At 36.1% G+C, this 17,249-nt stretch overlaps 1 protein-coding gene across 5 annotated transcripts in view; it reads left to right on the top strand.

Moving 5' to 3' along the window:
• Positions 1 to 231: 231 nt before the first annotated feature.
• Positions 232 to 17,249, top strand: part of TLK2 (tousled like kinase 2) — a 150,252-nt gene continuing 133,234 nt past the window's right edge. For 2 of the 5 annotated variants that reach the window (XM_031965924.1, XM_023502487.2), the window contains exons 1-2: positions 666 to 946; positions 2,497 to 2,579. In XM_031965924.1, the coding sequence (XP_031821784.1) occupies positions 2,499 to 2,579 (81 nt within the window). In that variant the 5' untranslated portion in view covers positions 666 to 946; positions 2,497 to 2,498. Of the gene's footprint in view, positions 616 to 664; positions 947 to 1,169; positions 1,339 to 2,496; positions 2,580 to 17,249 lie in introns of those variants that run through there. The other 3 variants (XM_031965923.1, XM_031965925.1, XM_031965922.1) reach the window with 3 other exon arrangements.

Raw genomic sequence — 17,249 nt, 5'->3', positions numbered from 1 at the left:
ACTGTCTTCCCCCCCACCCCCACCCCCGCCTCTCCGCCGTGCAAATCTCGCGAGGGAACACGCGGTTTCACTAGTGTGTTTACACCTATCACTACTAATCCGGACCGAACCGATCCGGATTAAGGGGCCGGAGGCGGGTCCCAGGCATCTGCGGTTCCGACCCTCCTCAGCCCAGCCCCCCCTTCCCCCGAGTCGCCTCACCCGGGCTTCCCCCCCGCTCCACCTTCGGGCCCGGCACCCCCACCCCCCACCCCCCGCGCCTTCCCTGGCCTTTGTCCGGCGCCAGGAGGCCGGTTCCGCGGCCCCCCACGGCCTCCCCGGCCCCAGCCCCCTTCGGGCGGCCGGCTCGGTACGCGAGCCCGGGGATCTGCGGCCTCCCCGCCCCCTCCCCCTCCCTGTTTCCCTCCCTCCCTCCCTCCTTCCCTCCCCCGCCCGCCCGCCCTCGCGTGGAGCCCGGCGCCGGCGGCGGCTGCCCGGGCGGGGGGTTGCGGCGCTCAGGAGAGGCCCCGGCTCCGCCCCGGGCCTGCCCAGGGGAAGAGCGGAGCGGCCCGGAGCCGGGTCGGGTTGGGTCGGGGCCCCTCCAGGGAGGAGCGGCGGCGGCGGCGGCGGCGGCAGGTGAGAGCGCGGCCGAGCCAAGCCCGGGGCGGGGGCAGACGCCGGGCCGGGGCCGGGGCCGGGGCCGGGGCCCGGGTTGAGGCCGAGGCTGGGCCGGGCGGGCCCGGGGCTCTCGTAACCGTCCCCGGCGCCCCCCCTCTCCCCTCCCCCCTCCGGTGCACATGGATCCGGGATCTGGGCCCGACGCTTCCCGGGCCAAGGCCCCGCAGCGGCCCCGGGTGGGAGCTGTCGGGAGAGCCTCGGCATCACCAGACGGAGGAGCGCATCTCGACCCCGGGGGCCCAGCCGCTTGCCTGCTCGGCCTTCTGCCCTGCCCTGCCTTGCCTGACAGGTGGGGCCGAAGTTGGGGAAAGTTTGCAGGCGGCTTGGTGGAGGCTCTGCGAGCAGGCCCCAGCCGGCGGCTGCGCTACGAGGCCCCGGGCAATCGGGAGGGCGAGCGGCTAGGTCCCTGGCCTAGCCCCGGGGCTCACACGGAGCGAAGACTGGAGAGGGACTAGGCGCCCCCCCCCACTCTTTTTTTTTTTTTAAACTTGCGGAGACATTAAACGTAGCAACCGCCGAGGCGTTATTTTCTAGGCCTGGGCTGGGGATGGGAGTTAGAAAAGGTCCCATGGATCTCGTGGTTTGAGAGAAGGATGCAGCTTGACGAAACCCGTCTCGGTTAATGGGAAGGACGAGACTTCAAGGAAGGCCGGTTATTTGAGGGGAGCTCAATCTTTTGTGGTATTTATGTCCCCTCCCCTCCAGGAAAATTCCGCTACACTTGAGTGTGTGTCTGTGTGTCTCTGTGTGTGTCTGTTTGCGTGTCTGTGTGTGTGTGTTATGGGGATGGGGGGAGGTTCGGTGAAACTTTAATTTCTCTACCATTTCGTTCTCCTAGGGCCCTAAACCCTTAATTCAGCAAGGGAAGGGAAATGAAACTGGAAGGGTGTATATATTGATTGTTACTGGAAATTGTGGGCATGTTAACTTGCCAAGGAGAGGTTTGAATCATGGGGCTAGTGAACTTTAAAATCATCCTATCACCCTTCCTCTTTGCACCCCCTCTCGGATTTGCATCCTACTAATTGGTTAACTGGGTGTTTGAAAGTGTCAGTTGTACAGTGGTACATCTTTTTTCTCTTCAGATTTTTTGTCAGGGCTTTCCTATGGTTCTTATTTGCAGGGATTAGTCCTTGAATATAAGTGAACAGGTTTGCTGAAAGTAGCTTGTATGTTATTTAGTGATAGAGCAATTTTAAAAATGGTGTACTCTTGCCCCTCCCTGTTTGGAAGGAGTGCTAAGACAGATGTGTAGAGTCTGGGGAAATATAGTGCTGCAGGGAGTGGTCAAAAAACAAGAGAGAGAATTAGAAAAACGATGGTTTTGTGTATAGATATGTATACTATACTTTCACTTTACCATCAGTGCCCCATTACATTAAAAATAAGTGAGGCCTTTTCGCCTGAGACCTCTTCAGAGAAATCATAGTATTATTTAGAGTTGTGGCTTCTGATTCATTCTATAGTCTTATGACATTGTCATCAATGATTCATAGGAGGGGAGAACAAACCCTTATTTCCTATATACCCTTTGCGTCTGTTTTTCACAACAAAAGAGAATTATATAAAAAGATTGAAATTTGTATTTTAACAGCTAAAATTTCTCAGATTTATGGGTGAATAAAATGTTCTCAAAGTTATAAAAGATGACTTTATAAATACCATTTTATTTTCTTTGTAGTATAATAAAATTTATTGCTTAATGTATACTTTGAGGAGGAAGATTCACTTTGACCATTCAATGATAGCCACTCTTAAATTTCATCAGACATAAAAATTGTTTTTTCCACTTTAAAATTTTCATGTTCTCACATCTTTTTTCCCCCCCTTTTCCACTAGAAATGATGGAAGAATTGCATAGCTTGGACCCAAGGAGGCAAGAACTGTTAGAAGCCAGGTTCACTGGAGTTGGAGTTAGTAAGGTGAGTAAAAGTGATGAAACTGATGTATTTCTTGTCTTAAGTTAAACTGATTTTATATATGTATGTAGATGTGTGTGAGTCAGAATTGTCCAACTAGCTGAGTTAATTGATTTGGACCATATTTGTGGTTCTTTCTGTCTCTGCTAATCATTGACAATACTTTTTGTAAGTCAGTTAATTTTTTTTCCACCTCATTGATTTTCTTTTTCATAATACACACACCTGTTGTCAGGTTTGACTTCATATATGTCAAGCATATCTGTTTTCTTTGGGTAAAATATGAATTACATAGTAGTATCATAGTACATTCTTAAATTATTAAAAGTAATTCTTAAACTTTCTAGTTTGAGGTTTCTTGCATACTTGGATAATAAAATTGAGATTTTGCTGAGCATAAATCTGTAAAATCTTCATTCTACAATACCTACCTACTTACCCATCCAGTCTTCCTTTTCACTCATGGTTTGGTTTTCTTTAGAGGAGATTTTGGAGACTGGAATGAGAATAAAGCCTGGTAGATGTGTTATTTTGAGTAATTACATTTTCATAAATTTAAAGGTCATTACCAATCTAAATTTCCAAATGACTTGGGTTCAAGAAGTGTGGATTGGATTTTTAAAATTTGTTCAGATGTGCATCACCATGTGGTAAAGTATTCTTTGCTTTAATAGATAACTTTTGCTTAAGATGTGGTACCAAGGACTTCAGTCATTGGATATGTATCATAACTGGTTAGTGAATTGATTGAACAAAACAAACTTATTTAAAATTAAGCTTTGGTTGTGGATTCTTATTAGTAGAAGGTATTCTTTAAAGTGTAACACCATACTTTGTTATGCAAATATGTATATGAATCTCTGTTCTCAAGGTTGCTTGTTGGTAGTAAATGATTTGGTTTTGATAGTCTTAGTGCAAGTTTTGTAGCTTTTGTTTTCTTTTAGGGATTTAGGCATTTAAATCTACTTAAAAATTTTCTTGGGGAATTACCCATGCATATGTTCTATCAATAAAAAGCTATAACTTAAAAAAAAATTTTGGTTGGGGAGGAAGTGGGTAACATTCTGGAGAAGCTGTATGTACTTGAACATTGAATTGTCAAGTTGTCTGTGCTGATTGTTGTGCTGAGTAAATGTGATTAAAGTGTTAACTGCAACTTCAGCTAAGATATTCCATGAGAGATTTTTCTGTTGGAAAAAAAAAATACATATACTTTGATTTATTTGAATATATGTATGTCTAATATCTTGCTTTAATGATTTCATGTAAAATAAGATTTCTAGATATCATATGATGTAAGTTTATGGCCAAGTTGTTTGAGGTTTAAATTCATTGGACTTTGTTATCATTGGTGGGTATTATAAGAAATATGATATTGTAGAAAGAACTTTGACTTGGAATTTTGAGTACTTAGATTGGTTTTGCTTTTGGAAAGAATTTTAAGTGTTTTATAGTTGAATATACCAACCCAGATCAAAATGCCCTTCTCTGGCCACCACTTGTCTAGGTATGTGGTGGTGTCATACTAGAATTTGAGCTCCTTGCTGTTTGAGAATCTTTTTTTGTTGTTGTTGTTGTTATTTACTTCTTCAGGCTTACTAAACATTGTGTCTGCCCCATAGTAAGTGCATTTTCATTCATTGAGTCATTCTTAGCTGCATTGCATACTACCTGTGCAACATTTTATAAGTCATTTAATTTCTTTGTGTCTTTAAAATGAGAAGATTGGAATACTGTATGATAGAAAACTACAAATTCTTTTCTGAAGAAATAAGTATATAATGATCTCCTGGTCCTGCCCATTTCACTCAGCATCAGTTCATGTAAGTCTCTCCAGGCCTTTCTGAAATCATCCTGTTGGTCATTTCTTACCGAACAATAATATTCCATAATATTCATATACCACAATTTATTCAGCCATTCTCCAATTGATGGGCATCTACTCAGTTTCCAGTTTCTGGCCACTACAAAGAGACCTGCCACAAACATTCTTGTGCATACAGGTCCCTTTCCCTTTGATCTCTTTGGGATATAAGCCCAGTAGAAACACTGCTGGGTCAAAGGGTATGCATAGTTTGATAACTTTTTGAGCATAGTTCCAAATTGCTCTCCAGAATGGCTGATTGTATTCACAATTCCACCAACAATGTATCAGTGTCCCTGTTTTCCCACATCCTCTCCAACATTCCGCATTATCTTTCCCTGTCATTCTAGCCAATCTGACAGATATGTAGTGGTATCTCAAGAGTTGTCTTAATTTGCATTTCTCTGATTAATCATGATGTGAAGCATCTTTTCATAAGGCTAGAAATAGTTTCAATTTCTTCGTCTGAGAATTTTCTGTTCATATCCTTTGACCATTTATCAATTGGAGAATGGCTTGATTACTTATAAATTAGAGTCAATTCTCTATATATTTTGGAAATGAGGCCTTTATCAGAACCTTTGACTGTAAAAATGTTTTCCCAGTTTATTGCTTATTCTGAAGAAATAGGGAAGAATAGACTATTTGTTAATAGTGAATATTAAATTATATATTTGTGAGAGAAATGTGAAATAATTCACACTATTGGTGTCTATATTTATGTATAAGTATTGGTGTCTATAAGTATTGGTGTCTATATTTATGTATAAGTATGTTAAAAGTACATATATTTATCTTTGAGGCATCAAATATGTGTAAAGTGGTTTGTAACCACTTTGTAAATTTTAAAGCAGTGAATAAATGAGAACTGTTGTTATTCTTCACTATTCTATACTGCATTTATGATCTTGGCAAATTGCTTAACTTTTCTGGACCTCAGTTTCCTTTTCTGTAAAATGGTTGGAGATGAATGAGGAAAAAAAGAGGTTAGATTAGATAGTCTTTAAAATCTCTTCCAGTTCTAATCTATTATGCTGTGACTATGTGATGTTTGAGAGCCCATTCAATCTTAGATTCCATGATCTGTCCCTCACTGTTTGAATTAACACTGAAAATGGCTGTATCTTATGTGTATGAGGGAGTGTGAGGGAGGAGATGGAAGAGGAATGACAGTTTCAATGCTTTAATTAAGATTATGGCAAAATTTAGCTAGAGACAGGAAATCTTAATGTAGTTGTAAGCTTCTGACTACAAAATGGGAAGTTCTACTTCGGTTATCTGTGTAAAGGGGAAAAAAACCCTATTATTTCCAAATAAGAAAACTATGTGATTGAAAGAAATGATGTAGCAGGTAAAAGGGTTTGTGGTGTCAGGGAACCTGTGAAAGAAATTTCAGTAAATTATATCATAAATAGAATTTGAGAATAACATATGTATTTTGTGGTGACTTTGAATTTATTTTACCTGTCATTAATAAGTTAGTGTAATTCTTACATGCCTTTATTTGAGATAAAAGAAGCAATTGGGAGTGAAGAGGATACCTTTTTGGAAAAGTTTATTCTCCATCTTGAATTCAATTACTGGGCCCCAGTTCAGAATATTCATAATAATGCTTTTGAGATACCTATGACAGATTTCAATTTTGCAAAGGCCTGAAAAGATTTTACTTGCATTTTCAAAAAACAGTTATTTCCCTCTATTAGTGCCATCTAGTGGGATTGGCATAACTTCTTGGACTGTGTCTCTGTTTTTTCTTAAGTTTTTGTGACAATTTATTACTTTTTGATGTTTTAGAAGGAAAAAAGTAAAGGTTCATGTCATGGATGCTTTACCACTAGTTAAGTGGCTCAGTAGTGGGCACAGTTTTAAAAATTACTAGCCACCAGATAGCTCTAGTCATGACATTCGCTTTTTGCATTATAAAAATTAGGTCTGACCAGAATGACCAAGCATATGTAATAGTCCATTGTGCTTATATGGGTTTTTTTTCATGCTTTCTAATTTCCGTAGATATTTTGAATAATGTTCAGTAATTCAATTATCTGTGCCACAATACCTCTTATTATCACAACTAGTCTAAAATCTTTTATTCGTGGTTTTGCAATGCACTGCATACACAATTATTTATAAAAATAGAAATGGTCCTGTAATTTCATTAGTATAAAGAACTTTTTGGTAAGGAAATTTCCAGTGCTTGTTAGTATCTGCTCTGAAACTTAAGTTTTAGAAAGTTGCCTAGAGTACCGAGAAGTTAAATGATTTGTCCAGGGTCACAGTGCCAATGTGTATCAGAAATGGGACTTGAATTTAAGGCCTTCTGGTTTTGAGGCAGAAATCTCTATTCATTATATAATATTGCCTCTCTCCAAAATATAGTCTTTAACCTAGATTTCCTGAATAGGGACTAGTTGATGTCATATAGCTACTTTCTGTTGAGGTCCAGGAGCAACTCTGTAGTTAAAGTTTCTTTGGTAATTTTAGAAATGGAATAAGATGAAACAGAATTATATTTTACTTTTTAAGAGGGCTTGAAACCAAGCAAATTAGTTAGATTAGTTGGTAGATAAACATTACACATTCTTTTTTTTTTTTTTTTCCCCACTTGGACATATGAGATATCCCATTTTTTTTTATTAAATATTGACTATATGTTACTTGTGAAGTATGTAATCTCTATATACACGATAGGAGATATTTTCACATTATTATAATTTTTTTTAATGAAAGCATATGCATCACAGACATGTCTTCTTTGTATCTTTCCATTCCATTATTAAAAGTATAGCTAGTCTCTGTTTTCAATTTTTTTTTTTTAATGGGGAAATCTACCAAGGCAAATTTATACCAAGCAAATGCTGCATATAGTCTTAGAGGTTTTCTGGGGGCACTGAGAGGTTAAGGGGCTGCCTAGAATCACATTGTTAAGAAAAATGTAGGCATCCATCAATTATAAAAATGGAGAAAGGCTTTTCAGGGTTGGGTTGGGGGGAATCCATTTGCCATTTAGTGGTCCATTGATTCCTTGACTTTTGAGTTCTTAGTGCAGTAAGGCTTGACTCTTAAATTCTATGTAGAAAAATAAGAAAATATTAACATTGAATAAGAGCCTGGAGTGTATAGAAGTTAGTTGCATTCATTATATAGTGTTAACTATTTAACATGGAAATATTACTTATAATTTGTAACAAATTGAGGGGTATTTTCCACTTGATAAATGATGTTAAAACATTTTGCGGTAGAAATTCTAAGAAATTGGAACTTAAATGTATAGTAATCTATACTTGTTTCAATATATATTTTTTTAAGGAATAGTGCTCCTAGAGTTATTATACTTATTCTTAAGACTTAGATTTGTACTTTTCTTTTTGATTCTATTTTCTTTTTCTTTTTTTTTTTTTTAATTTATTTATTTAATAGCCTTTTATTTACAGGTTATATGCATGGGTAACTTTATAGCATTAACAATTGCCAAACCTCTTGTTCCAATTTTTCACCTCTTACTCCCCTCCCCCTCCCCCTCCCCCAGATGGCAGGATGACCAGTAGATGTTAAATATATTAAAATATAAATTAGATACACAATAAGTATATGTGACCAAACCGTTATTTTGCTGAGATTTGTACTTTTTCTATGCTTTTTCCCTTACTTTGTTTCTCACTATCAGGACTTCACCTTTAGGGAGAGTTGGTAACACTAGGTCCATGTTCTCTTCTGGGGATGAATGCCCCATTCATAAGGTACTATGTTCATCTCCTCTCCAATCTTTGTGATATAGAATCTCTAGCAAAATTATCATGTCACTTGCTACTTTATCCTATTCTTTTTTCACCATCTACTTCAGCCCTATCCTTCCTAAAAGTTCCAATCCAGCTCTGCTCACTATGTCTTCTACTAAGTTCTCTGGAACCTCCTTGTTCTATAAGTAACACACTTTCTTTCTTAGTCTTTTTTTTTTTTTTCCTCATGTCCTTTTCGTCTTTTGGTATTCATGGAGACTGTCAGGTCTAAAAGACCTACAGCATCTATATTCTCCTCCTCTAGCAATGGATACATCTTTTTAATTTTCTCCCTTCTCCTCATTTACTCTCTATCCAAGACACTGGATCAGGAGAAGGAGAAAGCATCCTTCTTGCTTACCATTATTACTTCTAAATCTTACCTGCTTCTGTTATGTAGCACTTTGTCTTTTTTTAAGAAACATTTCTTCCAGATTTGTCACTTTAACGGGATTCTGGTTGTGAATATCAGCCTTCAGGCCAGCTCATAATCTTCACCCCAACCCTTGTCTTCTCTAGGGGATTTCAGTATATCTGTTAATATTCTCTTCAACTCCTTCAGCTTCCATGACCTGTATTATCTATCTCAGCTTCACATAGATTTTAACATTTCTACAGGTGTTCTAATTCATTGATTAAGAATTCAGAATTTCCTCCATTGGATCTTACATAGTTATTGTCTCTCCTGGTATTTTATTGGTCTTAAATATCTTTGATTTCAGTGTCCAGTGCTTTCTTGTTAAGTACATTTACCAATCCATCACTTCATTTGCTTCCCTTTCTGGTTTTAGAAAAATTAACTGAAATTTACAGACAGTTTCAGTTTTTACATCACATTACATATCTATCCTTCCTCTACCCAGTAAGCCATCTTTTTATTTAAAAAGGAGGGGGGAAAGCAGTTTAGTAGACCTAAGACATCAGTAGAGTTTGAGACTATAGGGTTTTCGCGACTTTAGATTCTGACCAAAGAAAGGAAGAAGATGCATTTTTGTTTAGTTTTCTTGTTCTTTCCTTTTATATTGCTGTTTCGTAGTGTATATTATTTTCCTAGTTTTGCTTATTTTACTATTAGTTCATATAAATGTTCCCATGCTTCTCATGCTTATTTATTGTTCATTATGGTTCATTAAGATAGGGTGATTTTCAAGTTACTGTATGAGATAATAGGAATGTAATGGTGAGTAGCTGGTCTTTGAATCAGAAATACTTGTCTCAGTTCCTGCCTTTGATATATATGGTCTGTTTAGCATAGTGGATGGAGAATTGGTACATACCTGGTTTAAATCATGGAACCTTTTAATCTTAGGCAACTCTCTTAAGTTTGTACGCTCCAGAGCAAATGTTAGTCTTGACTGGCAGAGGTAACCTTATGGGGATTTCCTTAGTAACAGTCAAACTTAAATATAAGTATTTTAGTGATCATATGTTGACTTAGAAAACTAGTTAACATTATATCGTATTTTTATTTTGCTAAATGTTTCTCAATTACATTTTAATCTTATTAGGTAAGTGTCTTATGACACCTGCTTCATTAAATTAAAATTTTGGTGCAAAACAAAACAATTCATTTGCCACAATTTGTTTAGCCATTTCACATTTGATGGACACCTATTTTATTTCCAGTTCTGTCACAGAAAGTGCTGTCTTAAATATTTATGTGTATATAAAAAAGGTATGGACATTTTAGTCACTTTTTTAAAGCATAATTTCCATTTGCTTTCCAAAATGGTTAAATTAGGTTATACTTCATCAGCAGTCTTATCATTTTTGTCAGTTTGTTGTATATGAAGTAAAACTGAGTTATTTTTTGCATTTTTCTCTTAAAGTAATTTTTTTCAATAGTTTTTAGACATTCTTGGGAACTTTTTCTTTGTGTTCAATGCTAGTAATCCTTGGTATTATATTGTTCCTTCCCTTTATGTCTTAAATATCAGATCCTAATCAAGTATTTGATGTAAATTATAATTTCTCACTTTATAGTGGAATTGACTTTGTGTATTTGTAAAAGTTTTTCAATATATGTAATGCAAATAATGTATTTTATTTTGTTATCTCTATCCCTTGTTTAGTATTTTTCCCTTAGTGATAGTTGTGAAAGGTAATTTATTGCATTCTTTTCTAATTATTTTTGCGGTATGACATTTTCATAATTAACATCACTATTAAAATAACTCTGTTGAAAGTGTTTTCTCAAGACTCCTAAACTCTGTACCTTTCACTATTTCCCAATTTCCCATTTCTTAGTAAAGAATTTCACCTCTCATTTGATAAAGGATTATAAATAAGCTCCCTTTTCCCACTTTACATCTCAAAATCATCCCTTAACCTTCTCATTAGAGATTGGAATAAAAGATAAAAGACCCCTTTTACTAAGGACACCCCTTCTACTTATACCCTTAATCGTTTCTCTTTTTGGGTTCCCTGCAATCACCTCTCTTTCTTCAAACTTGTCTACTTCTTAGATATGAATTCCTTTCTTGCTGTTTGTAACATTCTCCTAATATTAAAAACTTTCATTTAAAATTACCTTCCTCAAACTGGGACATTGATGCATTGTTGGTGGAGTTGTGAACGAATCCAACCATTTTGGAGAGTAGTTTGGAACTATGCTCAAAAAGTTATCAAACTGTGCATACCCTTTGATCCAGCAGTGTTACTACTGGGCTTATATCCTAAAGAGATCTTAAAGAAGGGAAAGGGACCTGTATGCACAAGAATGTTTGTGGCAGGTCTCTTTGTAGTGGCTAGAAACTGGAAACTGAATGGATGCCCATCAGTTGGAGAATGGCTGAATAAATTGTGGTATATGAATATTATGGAATATTATTGTTCTGTGAGAAATGACCAACAGGATGATTTCAGAAAGGCCTGGAGAGACTTACACGAACTGATGCTGAGTGAAATGAGCAGGACCAGGAGATCATTATATACTTCAACAACAATACTATATGATGACCAGTTCTGATGGACCTGGCCATCCTCAGCAAACGAGATCAACCAAATCATTTCTAATGGAGCAGTAATGAACTGAACTAGCTATACCCAGAAAAAGAACTCTGGGAGATGACTAAAAACCATTACATTGAATTCCCAATCCCTATATTTATGCACACCTGCATTTTTGATTTCTCACAAGCTAATTGTACAATATTTCAGAGTCTGATTCTTTTTGTACAGCAAAATAACGTTTTGGTCATGTATACTTATTGTGTATCTAATTTATATTTTAATGTATTTAACATCTACTAGTCATCCTGCCATCTAGGGGAGGGGGTGGGGGGTAAGAGGTGAAAAATTGGAACAAGAGGTTTGGCAATTGTTAATGCTGTAAAGTTACCCATGCATATAACCTGTAAATAAAAGGCTATTAAATTTTAAAAAAAAATTACCTTCCTCTTGAACTTCTTTTTTCTTTTATTAAAGATCCACTTCTTATATTAAAAGAATTTTAAAAGTTCAGCAAAATTAACATATTGAAAAGGCAGATATATATGGTATTCTATATGTAGATTCCCTACACTCTATAGAGGAGGAAAAGAGAAAAATTTTCTTCTACTATCTCTTCTTTGGGGCCATACTTGGTCTTTGTAAAATTTGAAAACTTTTTTTGGGGGGGAGGGAGGGAGAGATAAGGAAATTTTAGTTAAGTGACTTGTCCAGGGTCACACAGCTAAGGAGTCTTGAGGTCCTCCTGACTATTTACTACACCATCTAGCTGCCCTGAAAACATTTACTTTTGGTTTTTTGTGGATCTTTCCATTTACATTTTGGAATCATTGAGTATATTATTTTCTTGACTGTGCTTATTACTTCATTTTGCATCACTTCACATGTTTACCCATGTATTTATCATTCAGTTTTTCTTAACAAAATAATAATATTCCATTATGTTCCTATACCACAATTTGTTTAGCCATCCCTTGATAGAATGAATGTAAGTTCCTTGTGGGTACTTACTCTTACACTAGATCCCACCTTTACTAGGTTCCTAGTGCCTGTTCTATCTAGTACATGGCTTGTTGATTGATAGGCCTATCTTGGCATATTATCTAAATTGATATTCCTGTTTTGAAGAAGCGTGATGCAGGGAAAAGAAAACTAGATTTGGAGTCAGAGGAGCTGGTTTCAATTTCCTAGCTGTCAAGCCACTTAACTTCTCTAGATGGGATTGTACTAGATGAACAATATCTATGGACCCTTGTTATTGTTGTAATATTATTCTGTTGTTGTTATTCTGTTCCCAGTGCCTACCTGACACATATTAAACTAGTTCCACTTTATTTCTAAACATTTGAAAACATTTCTGGGTAATCTTTCTCAGGGAGATGTGTTTGTCACCAATCAAAATTCCTGGAGTATTTGTAGGAGTTAAAGGTGTGTCAGATGTTCTGTGTCAGATGTTCCATTAGTCCTCAATCCATTGCAGAGATTGCATTCTTAAGATTTACTATGTCAAAGGAGTCTTTGTCAGGAAATTGATCTGTTATTTCCTGATCAAGGAGACCTTTAGTATCATATTCCTTTTGGATGCTAGGCTATAAAAAAAGAAGAGAGGAGTAAAGGACTAGCCTTATGCTTAAAGTAGTTCCTTTAAAAGGAACATAATTATTACAAGAGGAAAGATACCATGGCTCTAACAAAGTTGGGAAAAAAAATAATTCTGGCAGTTACTAGAGGGCATTGTTAATAATAGCAGGTAATTATTTCTGAATTGGCATGACTTTTCCAAATTTTCATAAGTTTGGGATGTCTTTCTGTAGTGGGGTGTGTGTGTGTGTGTGTGTGTGTGTGTGTGAAATTCCAATGGAATTCAGGAATTTGGTAGTTAATAAATTCATAATTATATTAAATAATTTTCTATAATTTATGTACTTTTAAAATTTAGACTATTGCAATGTCAGTACTTCTATTTGTTTTTTTCTAATAGGTGTATCCTTTTAGACACATGAGACTAGTTTCATTTTAGTAATTTAGTAATTTCATTTAGATTATTGAATCTAGGTTAATATTTGTTAAAATTCCATAGAACCTTAAACAAAGCATTAATCTTAAAATATATATAACAAAATGATAACTAATATTTCCACTAGTATTTTTACATAGCAAATTCATTCAAACTGTGCTGACCAATTTGTAACTAAATTGTCTTTTCTTCCCACTCATCTTTTGTTGGTGAATTCTTTTATAATTAGGATTTAACATGCTTAATTCTTGGTTTAATTGGCTTGTTATACTTATTATAATGCTAGATTGCCAAGTTGAGGATGGAAAACTGAAGAATTATATCTGCTTTTGGAAATGGAGGGAATACAATAGGTATAAAATGTCAACTTTCATTAAGCCATATTCCTCACCATTCTTTCCTACAGAATGACATACCTTGGAATTATAGTTTTATACTTTAATCATAATCTTCATGTATATTATAATTCACTTAACATAAATAAGTCCTTATTTGGGAGGGTGAGATTTAGCTAAGATATGAGTCTACTTTTTTGGTCATATTCAATAAAGGGACTCAATTCATAGTCAAGCCCAGTGAGCATTTATTAAGTGTTTTTTGTGTGCCAGGAACTGTGTGCTTAGACTTGGGGGATAAAAAGAAAGCCACATAGTCCCTACCTTCAAGGAAATCACAGTTTAATGGAGGGGACAACATGTAAACAACTATGTACAAAATAATGTTGATTGATATTGGAAGTCATGGAAGGTTTCATAGATGAGATAGTATTTGAGTTGGGTTGTCAAGGATTGATAGGGTCAAAGAAAGGAAGGGAAGGTTTTCTAGGCATAAGGAACAGATTGAGCAAAGATATGGAGACAAGAAAATTAATGGGGAAAAGACTTTAATTGAGTTTAACTGAAGTTTAGAGTAAGTATTAAAGAAGAATGAGATAAGACTGGAAAGGTAGGATGGTGCCATATTATGGTGCCTTTGAATGCCAGGCAAAGGAGTTTGTTTTTACCCTGGAGACAAATAGCTAAAGCATAGCTTAGAAAGCTATAGAAAGAATAAATTTGAGATAATCACAGAGGGAAACCCCAGAAAACGGCAATTTACAGTTGTTTATAATACATGTATTAAAGAAGTGAAAAATAAAGTGTTATGAGGTCCTGTTGTATCCTTACAGACCAAATCTTGAGTATTGTGCTCAATTTGAGGCACATATTTTGCAAAGAATGTTGGCAAATTAGAGTGCTTCCAGAGGAGGGTGATCAAAGTAACAAGTGAAAATATATTACATGAGGAGTGGTTGAAGGAACTGGATTTACTACCTTTAGTAGAAAAGATTTAAGGGCACATATTTGCTGTCTCTTAATTATTTTATGGACCATTGTATGGAAAAGGTATTAGATTTTTTTCCTTTGATCTCAAAGAAAACTAAGAATAGTGTTTTTCCATTCTTGTGAGAATGATATTATAGAGATTAATTAAACCTTGATACAAGGAAAAACTTAACAGAACTAGGATATTATAATTTTTGTTATTATTCACAATTACATATAAGGTGTTCAAAATGCTTTCTGTTTGTGAGGTACTGTGCATTTTATTGCCATTTATTGATGAGGAAACTGAGACTATGATGCCAAGTGACCAATGTCATAGCTAGTAAATGTAGAAGGCATGATTTGAAACCCACTCAGTAACAACAATAACTAGAATTTTAAAAATTCCTACTAGTATGTGCAAGTACTGTGCTAAGTGCTTTACAAATATTATAATTATAGGGACAGCTAGGTGGCGCACTGCATAGAACATCAGCCCTGAAGTCAGGAGGACTTAAGTTCAAATTCAGCCTCAGACACTTAACACTTCCTAGCTGTATGACCCTGGGCAAGTCACTTAATCCCAATTGCCTCAGCAAAACAACAACAATAAATATAATTATAGCACCTATCAGGATTGTTGTGAATATCAAGTGAGATGACTTTATTTTTATTTATTTATTTTTTTTATTTAATAGCCTTTTATTTACAGGTTATATGCATGGGTAACTTTACAGCATTAACAATTGCCAAACCTCTTGTTCCAATTTTTCACCTCTTACCCCCCATCCCCTCCCCTAGATGGCAGGATGACCAGTAGATGTTAAATACATTAAAATATAAATTAGATACACAATAAGTATACATGACCAAAACGTTATTTTGCTGTACAAAAAGAATCAGACTTTGAAATATTGTACAATTAGCTTGTGAAGGAAATAAAAAATGCAGGTGGGCATAAATATAGGGATTGGGAATTCAATGTAATGATTTTTAGTCATCTCCCAGAGTTCTTTCTCTGGGCGTAGCTGGTTCAGTTCATTATTGCTCCATTGGAAATGATTTGGTTGATCTCGTTGCTGAGGATGGCCAGGTCCATCAGAACTGGTCATCATATAATATTGTTGTTGAAGTATATAATGATCTCCTGGTCCTGCTCATTTAAGTGAGATGACTTTAAATAAAATGACTTTAAAAGTACTGTATAAACATATATTGGACATATATTTTTACCATGTTTAATATATATTGGACTACTTGCCATTTAGGGAAGGGCATAGGGAAAGGAGGGGAAATTGGAACACAGGGTTTTTCCAGGGTTGATGTTGAAGAATTATCCACTGTTTTGAAAAATAAAAAGTTTTAATTAAAAAAAAATAATATATAAATACAAATTGGGTTTTTTTTTCCTCCTGAGGCAATTGGGGTTAAATGACTTGCCCTGGGTCATACAGCTAGGAAGTATTAAAGTGTTTGAGGTCAGATTTAAGCTCAGGTCCTCATGACTTAAGGGCCAGCACTCTATTAATGGCACAGTCTAGCTGACCTATACTAGTTATTTTTATTAGTACTTGTGTGATGAAGTATAGCTGTCAGTTCTGAGTAAATATGGATGTGGATTCTGTGTAATATGGTAATAGACACCAAACTTCATTACATTTTCTTTGGGTTTAGGAAATTTATTTCCCAATTTAGGAATCTATTGAATTTTTCAGCTTTACAGGAAAAACAGAAGAGGCTGGGTATAGATATGCCTTATCCAAGGAGAGAATTATTTGAAGGAATTGGGATGGGGATATTTAATTTAGAGAGAACTGGGGAGACCAGATAGCTTGTTCAAGAATTTGAAATGGTTAGAATGTGGAATAGAGATTAGTCTTGGTTCCTGGGGGGCAGAATTAGAAATAGTGGGTAAAAGTTGTAAGAGTTATGGGTGAAGCAAAAATGGAGAATATTTATATAAAAGAGAAAAAACACATTTCCAGAATTTTTTTTTTTTTTAATAAAATTCAAAATATGATAGTGTAAATAGAGGTCTACTAATGAGAAGAATGGAATTCTTCTTTTGGAAGGTTAATTGGCTCGTAATTGGCTTTTAAATTTAGTGTTTTCTATCATAAAAATCAACTGCAAATCTTAATGCTGATCTGTAATGAGGTTTTATGTATATCATCATTGAAAATGTCTTTTCACACAGATAAATATTTCAGAAAACTGTTGTTAGTCCACTGTGCTTTTAATAACATATTAATTGCTTAAGATGCATTTATAAAATTCTTGTAGATTTCTTCTTTAGGTATTTGCCTTTTGTCGTGTTATTGCATTACTATTAATCATTTCCATTTGAAGGTCAAATAGAAGCTACTTAATTGCACAGGTAAATGGGTTTTGAAAGATGGAAATTTCTTATGCATTTTTGCATCAAGGCCTGGAATGCTTCTAGAAGAATCATAGTTTGAGCTTGGAGAATAGATAAGGTGTATGTTTGTGTGATATGGCAATCTCACTTCTTTTCTTGACAGAACAGGAAGTGTACAAATGACATTATTTGTGATTCAATTGTGAGTTGTCAAATTACCTTTACCACAGTATAAATATAAATGATACTTTGCCTTTTAATTTTATTTTGAATTTTTAAAGAAATATCAAGTCTGCTGCAAAAGCTAATTTCCACAGCTATTCTGTGCTTAATAATAGTAAGAATGGGTCTTTAGCAGAAGAATTTCAGTCTTGACTCCCCGAAATTGTAACAAAACTTTTTAA

The sequence above is a fragment of the Sarcophilus harrisii genome, chromosome 4 (assembly GCF_902635505.1).
Source record: "Sarcophilus harrisii chromosome 4, mSarHar1.11, whole genome shotgun sequence".
Classification (NCBI taxonomy): domain Eukaryota; kingdom Metazoa; phylum Chordata; class Mammalia; order Dasyuromorphia; family Dasyuridae; genus Sarcophilus; species Sarcophilus harrisii.
This window is presented reverse-complemented; position numbering and strand designations above follow the sequence as displayed.